At 38.6% G+C, this 23,969-nt stretch overlaps 1 protein-coding gene across 8 annotated transcripts in view; it reads right to left on the reverse strand.

The window, feature by feature from the left end:
* Window positions 1–23,969, reverse strand: part of LOC135461469 (rap guanine nucleotide exchange factor 2-like) — a 69,209-nt gene that overhangs the window by 9,072 nt on the left and 36,168 nt on the right. For 6 of the 8 annotated variants that reach the window (XM_064738587.1, XM_064738585.1, XM_064738586.1 and 3 more), the window contains 17 exons: window positions 18,610–18,685; window positions 13,651–13,797; window positions 12,473–12,697; window positions 9,790–9,888; window positions 9,119–9,309; window positions 7,387–7,504; window positions 6,077–6,181; window positions 5,368–5,532; window positions 4,219–4,326; window positions 3,625–3,828; window positions 3,077–3,185; window positions 2,659–2,917; window positions 1,751–1,979; window positions 1,423–1,487; window positions 1,118–1,225; window positions 548–782; window positions 215–314 (listed from right to left, as the gene is read on the reverse strand). In XM_064738587.1, the coding sequence (XP_064594657.1) occupies window positions 215–314; window positions 548–782; window positions 1,118–1,225; window positions 1,423–1,487; window positions 1,751–1,979; window positions 2,659–2,917; window positions 3,077–3,185; window positions 3,625–3,828; window positions 4,219–4,326; window positions 5,368–5,532; window positions 6,077–6,181; window positions 7,387–7,504; window positions 9,119–9,309; window positions 9,790–9,888; window positions 12,473–12,697; window positions 13,651–13,797; window positions 18,610–18,685 (2,543 nt within the window). Of the gene's footprint in view, window positions 1–214; window positions 315–547; window positions 783–1,117; window positions 1,226–1,422; window positions 1,488–1,750; window positions 1,980–2,658; window positions 2,918–3,076; window positions 3,186–3,624; window positions 3,829–4,218; window positions 4,327–5,367; window positions 5,533–6,076; window positions 6,182–7,386; window positions 7,505–9,118; window positions 9,310–9,789; window positions 9,889–12,472; window positions 12,698–13,650; window positions 13,798–13,915; window positions 14,020–18,609; window positions 18,686–23,969 lie in introns of those variants that run through there. The other 2 variants (XM_064738584.1, XM_064738589.1) reach the window with 2 other exon arrangements.

Raw genomic sequence — 23,969 nt, forward strand, 5'->3', positions numbered from 1 at the left:
ATGTACATAGTTTTACAAGTTTTTGGTATGTATATCTGGAGAAAAAGAAGTGTTAATTATAGGATTAATTCTACAGTTACCTGCACAGATGAAATAAGGCCATGAAGTTTACAAACAATGTCACATACAAAGATCATTGGTCATCACTGACGATCCATTAGCCCACTGATAGCTCAATCTTTTAGTGGTCAAACAACAAGAAGTCAATACGTACTTGCTATTTTAATGAAATGTTTAATAAGCTTCATTCGCTTGACAATGTTGGATTCATTGCAGACCTCTGTCACCACCCACCACATCTCCCTATTTACCAACTGAAAAATACAGAGCATGAGAAATCAAGAATTTAGCATATATCTATTAAAGAATTTTAAAAAGTTTTTACAAAAAAAATGGTCAAAATGACTGCTACTTAATTTCATGATTAAATCAGCAAATGATTTAAACATTCTATGGATAAGACACCACAAATTTGAGACTTTGCATTCCATACAAAAGAAACAAAAGAAAAGACATTTGACATGTCATGAAGAGTTGCTTCCCTTACCTCAGCAAACTTGACAAGATTGGGACATGAAAACTTGGACTTGAGGTCAAACAGATCATCAATATATTCTGTTTGTTCTATGTCTCGGAAGACCTTGAAATCCTCTAAAGTTAGCTGAGAGGCCAGTTCAGCAGTGTTCAGCTGTAACAAGCTGATCTGACTGTCTTTGATCAGGTCACCCATCACCTCGTCTGGAACAAGAGTCTCTGTACACATGTTGTTCTTCAGGCAATATCTGAAACCACACAAAAACATCTATCAGCTCAGACTTCTATTGGCTCAGAGAACATTCAGCTCTACACAAACATCTTTCCAACATCCCCATCCCCCACCCACAAGAATTTCACGGAGAGCTAGTTACAGGCCTGTACCCTATGGAAACATTTTAGCCAAATGAGCACTTATAGTGAATTAAACTGAATGCGCATATTTCTTCAGTCATATATCTGCAAGTCCCAAAAATGTACTGGAGGCAGTTACTAATACCAAGGCTTTTGACACAGAGTTGTAAATGTTTACATCCCTGTCCAATGACAGGTATAATCTTAATTACAACTGAGGAGAACATACCTGCCATTGAGACTGACTCGGTCAGGGAGGTTGGCCAACTGATCTGGAAGTCGCTTCTGTTTGATTATACTCTCATTCTCTACTGTCACCTCACACAGGGAATAGTTACTAAAACACAAAAAAGTGATAAAGCATTAAGTTGCCTCCCTTACAACAGCCAACTTGACAACAGAAATCAGGTCTGACTCTTCAGACCTTTTTCTCTGTTCACATAAACATTAAAAACATAGAAATTGGGCCATTGGTAACAATCCAGAGCACTCTATTTGAGATTTGCGCGCTAAAATTTGACAAACTGAACTCACTTGCTTGGATCTGTGATACCAAATTCCCTCAGAGCTAACATGACCACTTCCCGGGCAGTTGTTTCCTGTAAACAAAGTCATAAATGCACATTTATGAATTATTTTCAAGTCACAAAGACATCTGCTTACTTAATATTCAGTTTGTTTTATCCTAGCCTGTTTACTTTTGTTCACATAATGAAAGTGTTGTGTCGGAGATGCCTTTTATCCCTTCGGTGGTTACTAACAAATACTACTGAACATTTGATATATTAAAACAGGAAACGGATTCTAAGAATATACAGGTAAACAAGGATGTGAGGGTGAGGGGTCTTCAAACCTGACTTACCTTATGGACCAGCAGGTATTTAAATGACTGGTCAGCCCGGTAAATCTTCAGTACATGCTCATGGAATTCTGACCTGAGGTCGTCCACCCCCAGACCTGATGTGGACAAATCCGGGTTACTAGCACTCAGATGGTTGGACATGGTCTGGCCAGACGAGGCCGATGACGTTGACGACTTCCTTGATGGACGAACATACAAATTTTCGTCAGAATTGTTATGTGGGCTGTCACTGCAGAACAAAACAACAAACATGCCAGGTATAACACAAGCACAGCAAACGTGACATGGCAGAACTACTGTTACAAGACAACTGTGAACTACATGTGTGTATTATCATACAACAAATAAGAGGTAACTAACGAGTCTACATACTGTACTAGAGTAAGTGCAACTTCAAGCATGGAATTTATACAAAAAAACATGAATACCAAATGTAAAGAGTATAAATACCTGGCTGAATATAATAGATGGTAACAATAAATAGAGCATTGCAGAAGAACAAATTTACAGGTAGAGTATCAACAAATACTGATTCATATAACTATCTACAGAAATATCTTTATAAGGCAGCTTCTAACACATGTACTGCAAAAAAAAAAAAAAAAAAAAAAGGCTCCTAACAAAGCAAGACTGTGACACCAAAGGTTGATAAAACTTTGACTGACATTTTCAAATTACATCTTCACACAGCATGTTCATGTCAAGTTACATATTCACACAGCATGTCCATTTCAAGTTACATCCTCACATAACATGTCCAGTGCTCAAGAGTAGTATATACATGAAGAGTTATACATACACAATTTACAAGAGTAACAGAGATCAGTTCACATCAAATCACAACATGCTTGTCTGTACATGGACACCTAATGACAAATGACTACATATCTCAGGCAAAATTTCCTAACCTGCTCATATTTCTTGGGATGATATTCATTTTCATCAGGGCTTTTCGTAACTTTGTTTTGTTTCCGAAAGCCATGAAGCTTTTCGTGTCCTTTTTGTCAGACTTCTTGTCCTTGGTGATGGTAATGACAGGTGGTACAGCTGCTGCTTCCAGATCAGGGGCAGAAAGCCTCTGTTTGGGATCTGTCTGCAGCTTGGCTATCTCGTCTTTCTTCCCTTTCCGTGAGGATCTGTCAGGGACTTGTAGCATTTCTTTAAATGCTGAAAATAATTATCAAATATTCAAATATATTTATTTTATTACAATGAAAAATATCTGTCCTGATTTCTTCCTTCCTTACTTTATCTTAAAAGTAAATGAGGTTTAATTGAAGATAATTGGCATTGCATTATATGATAGCTATAAGTTCTTTCACTTACCTAATAAGTTTGACTTCACTGTTACACTCAAATGTGTTGTTCCTCTCAACACCTCTAGTGCCCGTGTGTGTGATATTGTTTCAAAATTAACCCCATTAACTTCTAGAATCTGAAAGGAAAAATTCAAGTTGTCTCATTAATAACTCATAAGAACATCACACACTACTTACTATATTTTAAACTGTACTTGATATATGTTCAGAAAAGATAACACAATCATAAAATGATAAAGTAGCTTAAATTAACAGAGACCGTATGGTAGTTAAGTATACTGGTGATAATTTAATTTATCATTGTTTTTCTGTTACATTCATGCTTTTTAGTTTTATAATGAAGATCACTAAGTCAAAACATCAGACAGTGTTAATAGTGGATGGGGCCACATGGCAAGCTGCTCCCGCCAGCCCATGTGCAGCCAGTGGCTGTTTAGCCAGGTGTAGGTGACCTGTATGAAGAGTACTCCACCCTGTTTCTGTGTTTATCTCAGACAGCTGGCCTCTGTTATAACCCTACCCAGACGCTATGCACAACTATCTCTGCTATCTCACCTGATCTCCCCGCTTGAGGCCAGCCTCATACGCTTTAGATCCTCTCTCCACCTTTGTCACAAATATTCCACAGCCTCTCTCCAAACCCCCCAGGATTGAGAAATGCATGATTTCCTCCCTGGTGGCCCTGGTAAGCGTAACTGTTCTGGGGCGGGCTTTGGCAGCGCAGGCAATGTTCAGCAGTCTCAGCTGTCCTCCCATCCTCTGTAACAATACACAGGAATCCACTGTAATGCTGAGTCAGCAATACGTTACTCTGTGTAAAACAGATACTTACCTAACCATACCCTATAGTCACAACCTACAGGCATGCTTCACTATTGTAAATTATTGTCCAACTGGCTGTCAGATACTTGTTCATTTAGTTGTTCAAAAAAGCTCCATTTTCTGTAACAGCACACACATTGCTTTCCATTATCCCTCACTTAATAATGAATTCAAGACCATTTATCTGCTCCTATAATAATCAGAAGTTTACCATACCTAATGTATTAGCCTGTACTTTATATTTGGCCTACAGTAAAATTGAGACAAAACAGAAGATGAAAATAATTAGCATATGAACAAAGAACATTCTGCAAGAAATATGCTTACCTCCCCTTCTAGAAGCTCTTCAAACTTCTCCAGGAAATCACACATACCAGCATCTGTTTCAAAGTCATTAAAGTGGTTGTTCACCCACAATAATACTACTCGGGTTACCTGTAACAATGACACATGAACAGTTCTGATTGGTTGAGCTCACATGTACATGCACATCCACATTTAATACACTAATCTATTTACACATACACAGCTAATGTACACCCATAAGTCCACTATTATGGCCATTAAATACCTGCATTAAAATTAATGACGCATGTTAAGTTGTGATCTTTATTCAGTATGAAACTAAAACAAACTGTGATCACATGTCCTGTACATAAAGTATACAATCTAGCAACCGGGAGTTTCGACATACGTCTCAATTTTGCCTTCCTGTGCTTATATTTGCATACCCATTAGAAAGTTATTAAAATTAACAGCTGCAAAGAGCAAATGACTCATAGCTAGATTCATATAGTACTTCGCACAACAAGGATATTCCTGTCTGAAATAAACATTTTAAAAAGATGTGTAAATTTGTACGCAGCATAAACATTACACAAAAGATCTGCATAACACCAATGTTTGTGACAGTTTAAAATGATCTTCCTTAGGAAGCTTTTCACTCTAACTTAATGTCAGTCACTGTGACCAGTTTAATGGCTGGATGCACATAAAATTATAATTTTGGAAACATTTATTTTTCACTTCCAGTGAAAGCAGATTTTAGGAAGTCAACTGAGTAAGGCAACACCTTCAGGGGATGTGTTCAGTAAAGTTTCAATATGGCAAGTTTCTTAAATTTTAATATTGTATTTTTTGGACTGTTTCACTTACATGCAGGAGACAACATTTCTGATGGTGAACCAGAGGTAAGAGGAAACAATCATGTGTTACCAGAAACTGGACAAATCCACGGCCGTGAAGCTGTAGCCATGTCAGACAAGCAGACTGTACCAGAGTAAGCATATCACCTACAATTGTGTCCATGACTAAGCTACTCAGTTTTACCTGATTCTGGGTGTTTCCAGAAATATGCAAGTTTCAGGACCAAAGAAGTATTTTACCACAATTATTGTCCCTCAAAATGTATTTTGTTAGGGTGAATTTTACAATCAAATACAGTGTGTACTGATTCTGCGCACCCCTAATAGTTACCTTTGATCTAAGCATGGGGTCTTGGAACCAGAGCAGTAGTTTTGAGGCCAGCTCCTGTGGGGAGGCGAGAAATGTGCGATATGACAGTAAAAAGTCCTCCACATAGGTGGGGTCAATCACAGAGTGGTCTTCCACTAGGTGCTGCATCAAGCGCTCTGGGGTGCCCTGTGATAGACAAAACAACGACGACCAGGGTTAGATAAACAGCACGCCCTATTTACACAGTGTAATCTGGTCTAGACAACTACACGTAATATGATGGTCTACCATAAAGACATGAAGCTGATATTTTTCAGTAACATACAGAAATATTAAGGTAACAACTACAACACTTTTTTCGAGAACAGAAAAAATTACATATTTTGTGGAATAGAAAACCTAAAACATATATTGCCAAGATCTAAACTAAATACACCTAACACCATCTTCAAGTCCATGTTGACCTGATAACCTCTTTTCCACTTAAATTTTTTCATATGTAAAAATGTAATTAATGTTAAAAAACCTTTTCCAAAGGTAAACTTCTCAAAAATCATTAGCATGAAAGCAACTTTAGAACTTGTGACGGTAAGGCATATGTAAATGTCAAGATAGATATATATGTAGCAATTTGTTGACAATTTATGATGCATGCATGATCAGCTGACAGTAAACTGTTCTGAATGCACATTACATGAGATTTTCAAAAGAAACAATACAGAAAAATTACCCTGATAACAATATGTCCCCTCCTATTTCCTCCATCCAATACTCTGTGCTCTGTTACCATGACAACCTTACCATCCTCCTCGTGCTTTTTTGTATTCTCTTCCCCCTATAGGCATTGCAAAATTCAACAGAAAAATTAAATACACAAGCACAGACAGTTCAGACAAACATGGCTGGTATTTTTCTCACATCATCATCAACAGGAACATTCTTTGGCTGTATGGCAATAACATAATGAGAATTTTCTATTGCACAATTGCGTGCACAATGACACAGGTAAAAAAACATACCTGTGCTTATTAAAAGGGCAGATCAATCATCAAACACAGAATAATGTTGAATGGCGTTTTTGGCTCGGCTTTCCACTTAATTTGGACACAATGAATGGATGTAAAGCACTTAAGATATTAGCATGTATGTTACCACACAGAGTAATTATTCATCACTAATTAATTAAGGACACATGGGAATTCTTGAGAAGATATCCTGAATGACCAACCTACTGGCCTAAATTAACAGTTTACATGAAACATTCTCAATTTCACTGAGAGAAAAATCAATTTGTTTGTAACGCACAAAAACGGATGTTTACTCAACATCAAGTGAGATCTTTTGATAAAATAAATCCATTTGAAGGAAAAATTCACTGAATATTCATGAATCAATACATTCTCAATCATATTAATACAAGTGCCAGCATGCCATACTTGCTAAAAATTCTGTCGAGTCATTTGGAAATTAAAACATCACCTTATACAAGGAAAACTGAACTTTCCACTTTCTCCATGCCCTTAAGGGTTTTTTGCTTGTCAAACATCAACTACATGAAACTTTGACAGTATGGAACCTTTTTTCTTCACAATCGTAGGAAAATGCACTCTTTTCTGATAATCTCTATCAGCACACAATTTGAAAAATGGTGGTCAGGCAAAAAGCCTGAACTGTTTTATACTGGAGTCTACCACCAGTGCATTTGTAATTAACACCATTCCAGGAGGTTTCTTCAAGATTACCAAGGAAATAACATCCACCTAATCACTAACACAAAAAATTATACACTTTGAGACTAACATGACACTATGACTTAAAAGTGCATGTATATCATATACTATCAATAATTATTTATACATGCATTGTATTACACTGTACAATGTAATTATTTAAATGTTGTTTTCTTTTACCACATAAAGGTAACAGCAAAAACAAAAAATAAGATGTAACAAAATAAAAACACAGATCATGTAAATTTTATATTGAAATGGGAGATGTGGTTACATGAACGTACTACAGACAGATGTGTTTAAGTCTTACCTGGTGAAGTATGCGGTAGTAGTCTGATTGAGCAATACAGACAAACTGACAGTCGTCCACCATCGTCCTCATCACACCCCGATGATATAGCTTCTCCATCGTGGGGGTGATACCAAAACTAGGCAAAAGCAGAGGTAAAACAGAACATGTACCACCGTGGATACTGAACGGGGAGAAGTTCCCCACCATGGTAGCACAGGTGAGTAGGCACACTGCACAGTTAAGTCATCAAACACCTGTATCTGGGTGCAATCAGCATCAGATTGCTGATGTAAAACAACCAGTCACCAACCGTCGCTGTCGTAGAACATAAATCCACAGGTGATAAAATATGGCACTCCTTAACTCCAGCAATATACTATACACAATAACACAGCCACTCCGGAGCTGTGGAACAATTACAGGACATCAACCTGGCTGTTTGGAAAATATCAGGATAATAAAGTTACATGAACAAACATCTTATGATCTGTTTTATGGGTGTGTTTTGGTAAATCTCCACAGGATTGTCAGGTGGTTAGGTCTACATGTTACAAGTCACATGAATACCCCCAGTGCCACACATTCACTGACCTGGCACCACCAGTCTAATACATATTTGGTCACACTTGGCTTTGGCTAAGCCTTCAGACAAGCTGACCACCTGGGTGGTTACAGGTCAGTGATATTATGGACAAGACTGTGGTCAGTATGGACAGTAATCAGTAAGGCCAGCCCACTTGTGACCGGTAAATAGACCCCCCCCCACTCCTCTTGTCAACCCCAGGCTGGATCAAGACACAAATCTACTGCAACCACACTGTGCTAAAAGGCTATGTGTCATGGCTGACAATGAGGGGTGGCTAAAAACAATGCAGTGACTTCCCAGGTACTTAAAGCTGATGATCCAAAGATGAGCTTGTAATGGGGACTTGAACATCCCTACAGGGGTCCCCAGAAGACACAAGGAAGAGTGGGTGGACAGGTTAACGAACAATGACAGCTCATTAGGTGGAAGAGGAGGAAAGCACCAAAGTTTCAAATTAATGTACAGGAAGTTCCAGCCTGAACAATTCAATCACCTTATACAAGCGCTACATGATTTAATACTTTAAAAGCTTTGACTTTAATGATGCTTTTGTTTGACAGTAACTTGTCAAAGGTTGGTGGTTTACAAAAGGCACTCTGGTTTCTTCCATCCATAAAGCTGTCTGTCATAGTATAAGTGATAAATTTTTGAGTGTAGCATTAAGAAACACTTAAATAAATGAATTCATAATGTTTTTGAACCAGATGTCTGAAGACAATATTGCGATGTCAAAATTTCCTATTTTGCCTTACGCTGCTGTCACACTCCCATACTGTACTTACTCATCTAATTCCGGAAGCCCACTAAACTAGGGCAAACACTCTTATCAGTCAATTTCTACAAATTTTACAAAGTAACATTTGACCTGCTTTTTTGTTTGTCAAATCAAATATGACGAGCTGTAATATGTGAAGGCAGCCATAAAGGGGTTGCATGACCTACTTTTACAGCCATATTGGAGTAATATGGCAATACCAGCCCTGATGTTAACCGGATTCCAATATGGCTAACTGGCTATTGTTCTGCCAAGGTGATGATGTAATAGCCACCCCTCTGTTTACTTCAGGCGTGTATATTACCCTGGCAACAAACAGCCTACATTTGACTAATGAGGTGTGAATATATGTCAAGTTCTATTATTTTCTGAAAAGACCAAGGTCTTACCTGTCCCCCATATGTAGCTGTTCTATGGATGAGTCTGGCCGTGTAATTTGCACTAGACCATTCAGAACGACAGACCATGAGTCCAGCTCTTCTCCATCATTCATCACAATAGTTCCCTCCTTCTCCACGACAGCGTATACCATCACTGCACAGAGGGCACGCCGCGTGGCCAGGGTCATGTTAGCAAAAGCCTGGTAACACATACAAACAAATATCTGTCATTAACATTTATCATTACTCTACTCAACCAACACTTCATCCAAGATGAAGTTACTCATTTTGCCTGTATCTTAGAGTTCTATCCGTCTTGGAAGGTCTGTCAGTAATTTGCAGATGGTTGTGGGTTTCCGCCAGACTCTGCCCGGTTTCCACCCACCATAATGCTGGCGGTTGTTGTATAAGTGAAATATTCTTGAGTATGGCGTAAAACACCAATCAAATAATAAATAAATCTATCGATCTTGAAAAGGTTTTATGAGCTTTAGTTTGGAACGTACATGATATCTGACTGGACAGATGTCCAGATGACAGTTCCAAAAGTAATTTTTATTTGCCTCCAGAAATGTAATTTTTGGGGTGAATTTTAGGTCAAATACACTACTTATCCATTTGCTAGAATCCACAGGTTTGTTGGCCTTACTGTACATGTACCAACAAAGACTGGCACTTACAGGAAAATGTTGCATGAATTCCAGCAGTATCTCGATATCATCCTCAGTGCGCTCTGCTGCATCTTTCTCCAAACACTCTCGTACCCCATCACGCACAGACTGAAACACAAAAACAGGTACAATATACAGTTAACTACTGGCACATGTGTATAAAGCTCAACAACAATAATCCTTTTTACATCTATGCACTCACCAAGAGACAAGAAACACACAAGGCTAACAGTAATGGACAAGGCTAACAGCGCTGGACTGTTACAAAATGACTCATCCATCATAACTTAGCCATAGCATATTTGATGGTCTGATAAAACTATGTCACTATAGGGACAGGTACAGGTCTATGTGACCTGCATACAAATCCTGGGATAACCTTCAGGATGAGCTACATCCAATCAAGTAAACATACTTCGCAAACAGATGCCACATTTTCTCACCTCATTATAATGTTTATGACAATAGGAAGTAAACAAGACAACAATCAAGCAGTGTAAGACATGAAATTGCAGCCCAGCTTGCATTAATTACCACATGTCACAACCCCTATCTGTATGATCAACACGTTGCACTCATTACAATGGGGTGTGTCACTTTATGCATATAATACTACTTGTGTTACACACAACAAATGACTTTTCCAATACTCTTGAAGATTCAAGTGTTTTAGTATTAACCAGCATTGTTTCCAGATACTATAATTATATTCTCAACACATGGTGAAAATCATATAAATGCATTTTTCCATAATTTATCATGAATATTTAGTGTCTTTTCACTAATCCATTGGGTTTGTTATCCCCAGTCTTCTTGGGACCTATCAATACACAACTACATGAGATATGCATGCAATTAAACCTCAGCATGTAAATGGCTCTGCTGGTATGACATCAAGATGCATTATTATGCAGGCTATAAAACCTTCAAGGTCTCTTAATGATTGTGAGAATATCAGCTTAGCAACTGTGTTACTTTAGTTCTTCAAAATTTTTGCATGTTTGCAAGGTGTTTGTTTAAGCATATTCTGAAGGCATTTTTTTGAGCTGAATAATAAAATTATACTTTTTGTGAAGCCCTGAAACTGGCCAATCCAACCAATGTAGTTTTGTCTCCAGAATAAAATTAAAAATGTGCATAAATTGCACTGAAAGTTGCTCTTTCATATGCTGAAAAGCTTGAAGAGTTAGTGTACATGCACGGTATGTACGGAGTTGCTTTTAATACCACGACATTTTTCTGTAACTATGGTGAACACATTAACATTCTGTATAAATGGGTAGGGTTATACCCATGTAGTTGCAATCAAGGGTTTAGCAGATCCTAAATGACCACAAATTTCTTCCATGACTAAGTTGCCCATTTCCCCTGATTCTGAGATTCATTTTGAAAAAGATGTTTTGAGGGATGCTTGGAACTTTAGTAGGATATTCTTCTGGGAAAATGTATGTCTCAGCACCAAAAATAATATCTGGTGACATTTATTTGCCTCTAAAATGCACTTTATATATGAGATCACAAATATAAAAAAATAATCAGCATAACAACAATACATCTATTCAGTATCAACCAATGGTATAAAACTGCTGTATCATGTTGAAACACTAGTACACTTTAAGTTACACTGAGGTTTCCTAAACATTCCAACACATGCAATTGCATCTTCAGTACCTTGAAAATTACAATTAAAATATTTGAACTAAATTTTGTCTTTCAGAAACACTTTTAGTGAGGTTTTGCTAAATTGTATACACTTGGGAAGCTCAAAGTACAGAATAGAGGCACACTTTCTCCTCCTCCTCCGTAGAATGTTTGAGAGCTATTCTAGTATTACAGGAGCGCATGATTCACTAGGGGGTGGGCAGAGTACTTGAGCATACAGGATGTCAGAGATAGTCAGAATATTCCTTCAGCTAACATTTAATAGGTTTAATATCAATAACAATGGGTCCCTGATCTGCTGTACATATACACACATGAGTTCCACAACATCATACTTTCTCACTAAAACATACAGTACATTGTGTATCCGTCCCTTTAAAACAAATATTATAACAGCATATGGCAGAAGCATTTTACAAGTCAGAATACTACATTTTTTTTACACCAAAAAATTTTAACTTCCCAGATTCACACTCTTAAAATTACCTCTAAGCATGGATGGTTCAGGAAAATTAATGATTTCAGCGTTCACGTGTAACAGGATAAAAGTTCATCGCTAAACACCTAATCAATTCAGTTGTGATATCTGCACAGACTGAGATCAGGCGACGGCTATTGACAGGGAGTACTTATGCCCCGTGATACTGTTTGTCTTACCATCTAATGTCAATATAGCTGAGATGGGATGTGTTGCACAGAGGAAATGAACAACCTTTCCTATTGACTCTGCCCAAACAGTATATAGATTTTAGAATTCCACCATCCTTCTATCAGTTTGATCACTTTGAAGCTCAATATAGGGTGCCACTCGCTATAGATCGAGTGGAGGTAACATCCATGGTGTAAGAGATGGCATTTACATGTATGGTGTAAAATCTGGTCAATTAAACAGGTTACATTCATTAGCACCTCAACGTTTAATCGATTTAATGAAAGTTTTTAACAAAAACGAGTTCCATTTCCTTCTGTGAACAAGATGCAGATAGGCAAAAATTCTGTGTGTGTATATCACCAATACTTAAGAACTCACCTCTGTAGATTCAGCATATCCTTCTTCTTCATCCGAGTCCACCACACTCTCCATCAATCCACTGAGATCTATATCACCATTGTCTTGATCATCTATTGAAGACTGCATCATGTCAGAACCAGAATAAGCACTGGAAGTGTCACTTGCTCGAGAACTACGCTTAAAATATTGTTCGTTTCGTAAAAAAGGGTCTCTAGGGAACATCCCTGCTACATCCTGTGGGTACTGAAAGTAAACAAGAATTCCAACAAAATCTTCAATAAAAAAAAAATTTTCAACAGCACAGCTCAGTTAACACGTTCTTATTACAGCATAAAAAGTTAATGAAATGGATCCTCTTTACATGTCCATGTATCTCAATTCTTTTCCAAAGAAAAAATCACGTCGAATTTCTCCCTAACATGACTGTATAAATTTCAAACGTGTGATTTTGTTTTAACTTTAAGATTCACACGAAGACTTGCTTAGGTATAGTTGGAGCACAAATTACACGGAGAACACAATGTACACGAGTACACAACTTTTAATTGGCTTCAAGATAATTTACTTAAATAAAATACAGTCAGACTGGTCAAGTGGTTTAAAAGACATCTCAGCTCCATATTTTTAATAAAACCCAAGGTCGCATGTTTAAACATAGGCATTTCTACAGAGAGCTGTGACACAGTAAGGGTGTAGTACTCAGATGCCCTGTAACACTTGTACATTTGCCAAATCATTAACCAGTCCCCAAACCGCAAGTGTCTTCAGAATCAGGACACAGTTCATAGGCGTTCAGATATACACACAAACACTAAAACAGTCTTCTTTTACTGTTGTAATTCTTAACCATTTTATGCCAGGTCTCTTCTTTTTCCTCTTTTTCACCCACCAGATGTTCATTTGTTTATTTTGTGTAAATGGGGACTCGGACAACATATATATGTCAATTAGACTGTCATCTGAGTTTTCACAATACTGAAATTAGCGTACTTTACAAGAAAAGGAGAAGTGTCCCTTGGAGCCCAGTCTTTCATGAGAATGAAGGCTTATGTACATGTTCTGTATCATTGTTAACACCACAATCTATCAAAATTAGAGGAAAGGTGTTGATAAATTAAAAATGAGTCTATTTATTACTACATCGTGGGATGGATGAGGAGTGGGTCTGAGCGGATGTCCGCTGTGGTGTTACGTACCTGTAGTTGATCAGTGCAGCCATCAGAGTGCATCCTGCGTACTCGCATGTTGGTGTCCTCCTGCTCCAGCATGATCAACCGGTCCATTGTGGCCGCATTGGGATGGCGTGCTCCCGATTTCATCACATGGACATCAGGATAATCAATCTGAAACAGGTGAAATAAAATCCACAATCAATCTCTCTGGCACAACACCACAAACTCTGCCGCATAGCACTTTAGACAAACAAGCAACATCCAATACTTCAATATCACTTCCACTTACAGTTATTACCACTAAACAGAAAGCCGCTAGGTTGGGTCACTTTTGCTCAGCTCTGGGTAATTCCGAGGCTTTTCTGTTGGTCACAGAATGATGTGGAACTTGACATGTTCATGAATATCCTTTCTGTCATCACTCTCATTGTAGTTCATTTCTCTGTATCATTCAGTTCAATGTAGCCAAGCCTGAATTATGAGTTGATCTGGGTTGGTCCAGTGATATACCAAGAACAGGAAGATAGAGGTCAGGGGGGCTGTCCTCTACTCAGGCAGATGCTGACTTCATTTCCTTCTCTCCTTTTTCATAGCGGATTCTCTCTACTATTCAGACCACAGCATATACATGTAGTTTATGAGAAATTCCTCAGTAGAGTTCAGTGTGGATGATTTAAGGACTCTGGCTAAACTCTACACAAAACAGCCAGGCAGGAGTATCTCAGCCTGTCACTGATCAATAACAACCAATCAGGGCTTTTTTTTAACATTGTCTCCGACAGAATCATTCAGCAGTTCCGACACTCTGATGGAATCAGGGTCCCTGGAAACCAGCAGTGACCGACACCCAAGTAGAGTGGAAAACACAGACAGTTTCCTGCAAACTACTTGCCTCGACCCTGAAGTACCCCAACTTTGCAAAGACCACTCATGTTTGATGGACCTGGTGGAGACTTTAATGGTATACTGTTTAACCACGACAAGCCGGCCTTAAAATACATGGCTGTATATTCATGAGGGAGAGTGCATTGAATTACTGTCCACATAATGGCTTTCATGTCTGAATGATGACCTTAAGACACCAGCCATAAAAAGTCCCTTGTCCAGCCACCACGTGAATGCCATGTATATAGGTACATACATGTATGTATTCACATTTACTGAGCTTATGAAAAACAAATCACCAGGGAATTGCAAAAACAGAAAAAAGGTTAAGAAAGAAAAAGAAAAATGGGCCACAGGCAATACTAAAATGACGCTCACAAATATGTATGTGTATTTCACTCGAGCATACATGCCTATCAATGGTTCTATTATGCCAAGTATTAAGTGTAAACAAATAAATACCATTCCCAAAGTAACCCGGAATGTGCATTTGTCTGGATGTAACAATTCTTTTGTTAATGAGGGACCAGGGAGGGAGAGGGTGGGGTTAATCCATCCTAATTGATTTACAGCTGACCAAGAACACTTGATTTAACACAAAGTTCAGATCTGTCTTTCAATGAACTTGACCAACAAATCAGCATTACTTAATTAATCCAAAACAAATTAGTTAGAAACGGAGCCTTTGTACCTTAATTGGATCATAAATATTAGAGATGAGACGATATGAATTCATGGCTAAAATTAGATGACTCCCCTGAGGCAGGAGCAAACCCAGTGACAGTGCAAACTGATTACCTGATTTTCAATCATCACACCTCAAATTCAGAGTGTACACCTCTAGCTTTACACCTACAGTCTTGATGGATGGTCCTACCAAATAATACTAATAAATCACCCCAACTAATATATTTATAGTGTGTTCAAACTACAGTCTACCCTTACCACAGAAGGTATTCTCTTAGATGGAAAGTATAGCAAATTTGACTACAGACAAAGAGACTAAAATGTATTACCCAGATATAGTACGTGTACATCAGAAAGGAAACAGACAATGGTCATAATTAAACATTTCCGCTGCAAAAATTTATCAGCCATCTATAAGCACACAATTGTACATGAATAAAAGAAACCATGTACCTTACATGTGTGTCTGAGGATTAGGGAAATGTGTAGAAATTCACAAGCAATCTGTAAGCTCACAATTCTACATTAATTGAACACCTCACACATTTACAAGTATTTCGGGGCATTAAGGAATGCGGGAAATTGCTCGATAATTTTCAGTCACTTAGGTACCAGTATCGGAATACTCAACCAGCTGGGTTAAGAAGGTAACATATATAACTTTGTGTAAAATGACATACATAAAAAATTTTTGGAACATACAGGGCAATGATTAAATTTGGCTGAAGGTCAAACTAGTTAGAACAATTCTGTAATTGCTTACTCTCATTTACCTGAAACATTATCATCAGCAGTAAGAAATATGGGGAATATTTGCACATGCTTATGGTCGGTCACGGTCTGATGGCCACAGCAAGTCAATTAGATCTGCACAGAAGAACAGTTATATTTATTCTGTGTGTTTTCACCAACCTCTTGTCAGCCAGATCTGAGACTTTCATTAGCACTGAATGCGTACATAAATGCTAACAGAGTCTGATTTGCCTGGGTAAATTAGACAGGTATGAAAGTAAACAATCAACTTTGAGAAAACTAAGCAGTCAGGGAACATTAAAAAAATGCAGAGGAAAAATTTCCTTGGTTCTGCTGAGCTCAGTTGTTTATCCAGGTCAATGGTTTTTAACTAGGGCATTCTCTTCAGAGGAGAAAATAGCCACAGGTTGTGTGGGGAACCTGAGGCAGTTTAGAGATATCAATCAAGCCAATAATGGAGCAGATTGTAAGTCTATTGTACAAGGCCACTTAACTAACTGGTTATAAGGTTAGACCACATTAACACTGAACATCCTCACTGTGATTCATTTACACTGACACTGTATCAGATCTATAGCAGGCCATGTTCAGCTTATTCTTGTGTATATTTAAAGGCAATAAGGATACTATCATGAATAGCGAAAATTACCAAAAGCATAAGTAAGATTCAATGAAATTTAATGCTTAAACAAATATGTTAGTGCCTCTTACAGCAAGTCTACAAATAATATGATAAGAGCAATACATCAGGTAATGCGCTTTTACGAACATAAATGCAACTAAATTTTGTTCAATTAAAAAGGACATAAAAATAGGTATATGTATAAGCTATTGCTAAGCAATACTCCATACATGGAAATTCACAAAACACATGCAATGCTGAAATGTTTATGCAAGCCCTGGGTGACAAATCACAGAAAATTTCACACTGGCAAAGTTCCGAATAGTTAAATATACACCTGGTAATTTAATTTCAATTAATGGAATAAGCAATTCTAAAATTGAAACTCCGGGTAGAAAAAAAAATTAAAAGGGGAAGAAGAAATAGAAAAACCATGCATGTCTTAACGCCATGTCCAGCAATGCTGTCTGACACAGGAAGTCACACTCTGACAAGAATTCCTGTTTCTTCATGCACACCCTGGTCCTGTTTGTTATCCACATAAAGTAAAGGAGACTTTCAGATATCCTCATGAATAGCTGTAAAGTCGGTTTATCTCCCAACACACACATACCGACACCTGTGACAGAGATTTAGAAATCCCTACTGGGCAACATTCCATGTAAGGGCAGCCATTGTCCCTTGAGGGTCCAGGCCTGTTAGATCCAGCATTAGCATGGTCAGGAATCTGCATCCACACGGAAGCAGCCTGCAGTTCAACAGGATGGTCAGAAACCATATGTTTTCTTAACTCTAATCCTCCTGAATATGAAGAAAGGCATGAGAGCACTTCTGAGAGTGGCAGTGTTTTGAAGGCATGTTTGACAGGCACTAAATTAAAATCTGAACTTTTCTGACAGGATCCATTAGCAGCAGGTTTGCATCTTGTGCGTTCACACATCGCCTATCCCAACATTGACAGGAACTACAAACACACAGTTAGACATTTCAAAACAATAAATGTGACCTGATGGTGCCAAAACCTGCTTTTCTGCACATTCTAGACAAACACATGACTTACATGGTGTGTGCCACAGAGTTAGGTGGGGGTGGTAGTGACAAACCAACTGCGTGGGTGACTGAGAACAGCCATATACTGTCTGGCCATTTCAACTGTCTCAGGCTGTCCAGGGAAACTGCCTTATGTGATGAGCTCTACCCACCTCTGCACCCCACATTTGCTCATCACCTATCACCAAGGTGACAATCTCCTTTTCACCATGTACCAAACCCCCACAACCTTCCCCACCAGACTGTTTCAATCCTGCCACACAGAATTCTTCCTGTCCGCATTTAGTCCTCTTCTACTCCATTGTCCACATCCAAATCATACACGGGCTACAACTGTATCTGATGAGGTCTGTTAAATTCACATGTACATACAGGTATAATCAGGTTCAAGTGCTGAGTGCATATACATGAACATATAACCTCAACTGGAGCATTTCTCCTGGCACCATTTAACACACACAGCACTTCCCCCAGCTATCCACCTTTGATATTTAAGAAGAAGCCTTCATTTTGCAATTCCTAAGTTCAGCATATCAGTTTACTCTGTGATCAATCAATGATCTGATATCTTCAGACATTACATGTACTCCTTTAAAATATTAGAAGAGTTCCTTCCACGAAAGAAACAAAACTGTTGACGCCATGTCAGCAGATAGGAATAGTCTGAACAGATAGTACACACAGACATACTGTACATAATCAAAAGTATAGTAAATTAATGTAAGCCAGTATTTATACCAAAGCATGCACTAAAGATTTAACTTCCAAATCCTGAGACAACATCAGAGGCCTCTTGCAGAAAACTCCCGTGGTCAGTCATCCCTGGGTTAAGCTGTGCGAGCACATTTTGATCAGCATGTGCGAGGGACACGAGATACAGATGTTGGCCCAATAGATTACCCTTCACATGACAGTGTCCTCTAAACTAAGACAATCATACAAGGCCCATTGATTTGGATTTATAAGGGAAAGTCAAGTCCACTTACCACCATCATTTCTGAAGGTTCCAGGATAAGGCACTCGCTGGGCCGGCGTGCACATCCTGCTGTTCGTTTGCCAAAACTGAGGGAGAGAAAAAACAGAGAGTCAACACCAAATACCAGCCGACACATTTGGCTAACGGTTTTGTTTGGAGTGAGGTCTAAATATTGGAGGAGGACCCTTTCTGTTCCGCGTTCTAAGGCCAAAACATATTTAACCTCCGTGTTTGGCTAAAATCAAAACATCCATTTCATTAAGTTCAGTGTGGTGAGCGAGAAAAAAGGTATCTGAACATGATTGGCAGATGAGTTTTCAAGACATGATAGCTAAGAAAAGATAGATAGAAATAACCATGGCTGAAACATGTTCATCTGCCGATCTCTGGACTGGGCTCAGATGGTGTGGGCTGCTGACAGCCAGCACAGACAGTGGGAAACTGAGCACTACGCCTCGACTGTTGGGTCATTACAGACTAATGATTACATGAGCTGCCAAGTCAAGAAATCTCTATGTTGCACTGTCCGTCTGTATAAATTCCTGCAGGAAGATCTCAGCTTAAAGAATACAAGCGAAAAATCAGCTCTGATGGCCACGAGCTAGGCACAAATAACACTGGCTGGCATGATCAATAATTTAAGCCTTCCCAGAGAGGGCAATATGATTACATGAGAGGGGAAGTGGATAAGGGAACACTTCTTCAAACATTCCACAATCTTCTGCATATCTTTAGCTCAACTTTATTTCGAATCCCTCAATATATTACTCCTGATATGGCAATGTATGTATTCTTGATAAACCAGGCTGCAGAAAATCATTAGATGGAGAAAACAGCCAAAGGGTTAACTTCACATACTGAAAATATCTACAATGAATACAATCAATCGTGGGTAATGTCTAATTGTGTCATATCTGAACACAGAAAATATAAGGACAGGAAAAAACTAGTCATTTGTTAAAAAAAAAAAATGCACACTCCTTACCAAATAAATGAATCCATTTATTTATTTATTTGATTGGCGTTTTACGCCGTACTCAAGAATATTTCACTTATACAATGGCGGCCGGCATTACGGTGGGAGGAAAACGGGCAGAGTGCACAGGAAACTCACAACCATCCGCAAGTTGCTGGTAGACCTTCCCACATATGGATGGAGAGGAAGCCAGCATGAGCTGGACTTGAACTCACGGCAACCGCATTGGTGAGAGGTTCCAGGGTCATTACGTTGCGCTAGCTCACTAACCATCTGAACCCAACAACAAATCAAAGTAACTTTTTACAAGTCACTGACATGACTGAATCCAGAGGTCACGAAGAATGATTTCACTTCAATTAGTACAATGTTCATACATGCAGTATTCACACTGCCAAGATAAACACGGGAATACGGGCAAGAGAAGACTAATCAATTCTTCATGTTAGAAAAAAATTCAGTGGGAAAATCACAGATAACTGTTTTGTGATCAGCCAAGTCTGGATACTGAACACATGGCTGGGCATGGGTGATAAAACAGGACGGATTTCCCAGGAAAAGCTCATAGCAGAACATAATACATTTAATGGATCACTACAGCAGAAAATTGAGACATGAAATGTCTGCCAACTAATAATATAAGAGGCTAGACAAAGTCATTAGATTACTCTGTCTTGTCTACATGTTCACAAGATACAAGGGCCAACTTTAAACAAAAGCAGTGATTTTTGTCTGTATACTCTTATAGCAAAACAGATGAAAAGAACACAAAATGTTTCAGGACAAGTGCATCAGATTTCCTCTATATCCAGCAAATTATTGAGCACACGTCCTAATGCTGTCAGCCTCATTTTGATCTAACAATAAAACACAATACATCAATGTGAATGGCAGCAAATGAGCCAGATGTGTTTCAAAGGAAGTGTGGGTGGCAAGCTGTTTTTGCTGGGGCATTATCTATATCATATTCCCTATCCCAAGTGCCTTATTCCCAGGCCACCTCACCTCCAGGCCACACTAACCTCAGGCCCAGAACACAGCTGCCAAGCAGAAAATCTTGTAGTGATACCGATAGATTGTAAATTTGTCATACTCTAATTACTGCAGGTGAGGCATTTCCATACAGCTTGGAGGGGCTTACATGTACATACAAATATAAATGTACTTGCAAATTCAGCCAAGACAAATGGATAAATAAAACCATACTATTAATTAATGACAGCTGACACAGTTGAAGCCAGGTACATCAAATATTGATACCCATCGATAGTCCACCCATGGAAATTCAGGTGTCCTACATACATGTATGATGGTATATGATACAAGTGGAATCAGGCTATGGGGATGTTTTTTGTTTATTTTGCAACTATTTATTTGACTATTTCTGCATAAATCAGTTCATCAGTTTATTTAGTTACTTGGGGCGTCATTCCTTTGGAAATCAGGCAAAACACACACATATAGTATTATTTATTACATTTCAGTGCCTTGTTTCCTCACACCATAAATCTGGCAGCTGTCGTATAAGTGAAATATTCTTGGACTGTTGAAAACTACATGTAACTGTCTTTAGACTATACATGTAATTTAATGTTAATTACATTTAACATACACAATAAGTGGTTTTATATTTGGCCAAGAATAAGAAGAAAATAGGATTAGATGTCCCCCACCTCCACCAACTAATGACTGGGGCTTACATGTATTTATCAGATCTCTATTATCTGAAACCAGGTCAATTTTCATGTATCGTTACTGTTTTTTAAAAAGAAAGGGAATCCCCTCCCCCTCATCCTGAAATATGCTGATGTATTTAGCTTGTGAGTTACAGTATAAGGTTTCATGATTATCTGATTAGTGATTTATTACATATAAACTCAGTTATTCTATAAACAGCAAATGTCAAAACTCTGTGAGATAGTAAGGGTGAGAATCTTCTCCCATGACAAGAATGACATTACAAGTCAAGATAACACTAAGGACTAACAGTTCCTGAGAAGCGCATCAATCCACATCACCTATGACAGGTGAGGTACTTCTCTTTTGCTACTACATGTACACCTTAACCCAATGACGAGAAGAGTACAATGTACCTGTTAACAACTCTTTGATCACCAGTTTCTTGGTGGTCTGAAGGTGTTTGGGACAGTTCTTGCTCAGCCTGCTGATCGCCTGCACAAGCCTGTGAAACGGTATCCTCTCCCCCTGGGTCAGGGTCATGATTACCTGGTGAATTACCCACAAGGTACACCAACATGATGAGATCCTGACCACACTCACACCATCACATCAACCACAATACTCCACAAAGGACACTTAATCCAGCATCCAGGACAGAAGCCCAGGTAAATATTCCCCCATTACACTTGACATCAATGTCTGCATGTTAGTTACATATCCCTCGAGTCCATCTCTTCTACCTGGGACAGGTAGTGCAGGAGAGCTAAGTCTGAACAAAGACAGATCTGCACGAAGACTAGATCTACAGCCTCTTCACACACCGTCAACATCTGATAAATAGCCCCCGGACAAAGCTGATTAAAATGAGTCACTCACACACACTTGTTTTTACCTGACAACAATTAAAACTCAACCTGCGTGCGACAAATGCATCTCATTGTCCTGACAGTACACGTCACACTGACGAACACGAACCCTAAGGCTCAAAACCTTTTCTATGTCAACAGAATGAATACGGGGGTGTACCATATCTAGTGGTGAACCTGTACTGTCCCTTTACATGACTGACCAACGAATGCCATCTGTTAACAGAACCTGAGACGAACTAAAACCATAGATGTGTGTGTAAAGCAATCCACCCAGGTAAAGGCTCCTCCACATGCCCTTTGGAAAGACGACTGTGCTGGTCACACTCCTCATGAGCATCCCTTTATCACCTGGCCCTAGCCCACTGACCCACCTGCCTATCTTTATCCACTGACCCTGGTCAAACCTTTATCAACACCCGCTATCAAACCATTACATTATCCTACAATTATTTTTATGCTAATTTATCTGGGCTCTGTTCAACATCTTTGGTGGTGTATATTAAAGTTCACAATGTATTAATATGTATAAAATGTGCTGTTCACAAAGTTAACCCATATAATGTGAAACACATTTAGTGCAATCAAACCGGTTTTTCCTTATTATAGGAGGCTGATGAAAGATGTTTATCAATGGCCATGTAGGCTAATATTTCACCTTAAGCTTAGTTCTAAGCGACAATTTGACAGCTGGTAAACAGTAAATAATGGACTAAATGTTCCATCAAAACACATTCTACCTTCCCCCAGGCTTTGACTGAGTAAGATATTAGCACTGTTCCAATGTCTTCTGAAAAAGACTTGTCCCGATAACACAGGATTTCAGGGGCCTAGGCGGCCATGGCCAGGGTATCACAAAGCAATCTTAGACTCGGCTGGGACTTCAATTATTAAACTTGGCATGTTCCTTATTTTAGCGGGAATTTGTTTTACCATAACTTACACAGAATTGTTTCACAATAACTTACCCAAAATATTTTGACACTGTTATGTAAGAAATAACAATTATAAAATGATTTTAAATTTTGACTTTAGTCAAAGATTGCTTTGTGATCCTGGGACATGGATCCCAGCTTATAATGGCTATGATCATAAATATGGACACCCTGCCTTTATGCCTGATGTCTACATAACATACAACAGTACAAAATTCTCCAAACTTTGCATTTTATGCTTTAAAATACACAATACCAGTTCAGCAAATGATACAGCCTTAGAATTCTTAGAGAACAGAATACATGGTCTTAAAACATCCAAGGTTATATTCCAACTGCCAGCAGCAGGGAACATGGGTGTCAGTCAACAGTTTACTCATTTGTACGTGCAATGTATGAGCTGGCAAGGAAAGGCTTTTTATTTTCCAGAAGTTAAAAAACTGTTTTCAGTGTCAAGATTAAGTAAAGCCTTAAGGTATAACAACAGTTAAATGTTCACTCAATGAGGTTCTAAAGGAGAGGGTATACAAATATGGGATACTCAGAACTAAACCAGAAAATTTCAAGCGTTCTACTGGAATGCCACAGAAGCAGAGTTCTTTGATGGTCAGGAGATAGAAGATATGACATGCAGAGATAAACAATCAGATGGGGCGAACTATGTGTGCAAACTTTTTCATAGACATGTTTCTTATTAACGTTATGATCACTTCCCTTATCCATCCGCCAAAATGTAGAGATACACAGATAACCTTAGTTTATGGCGGTCTCTGTATGTACACTCCGCACCTGTACTAATCTCTAATCATCTACATTAAACTGATAGACCAGGTTATTTATAATTAACTCATGAATAATTTAGCACAGGACTAGCCGAGGCTCTCTGCTTATGGGAGTGCTTCGGAATAAAAGC

Source organism: Liolophura sinensis, chromosome 1, assembly GCF_032854445.1.
Source record: "Liolophura sinensis isolate JHLJ2023 chromosome 1, CUHK_Ljap_v2, whole genome shotgun sequence".
Classification (NCBI taxonomy): Eukaryota; Metazoa; Mollusca; class Polyplacophora; order Chitonida; family Chitonidae; genus Liolophura; species Liolophura sinensis.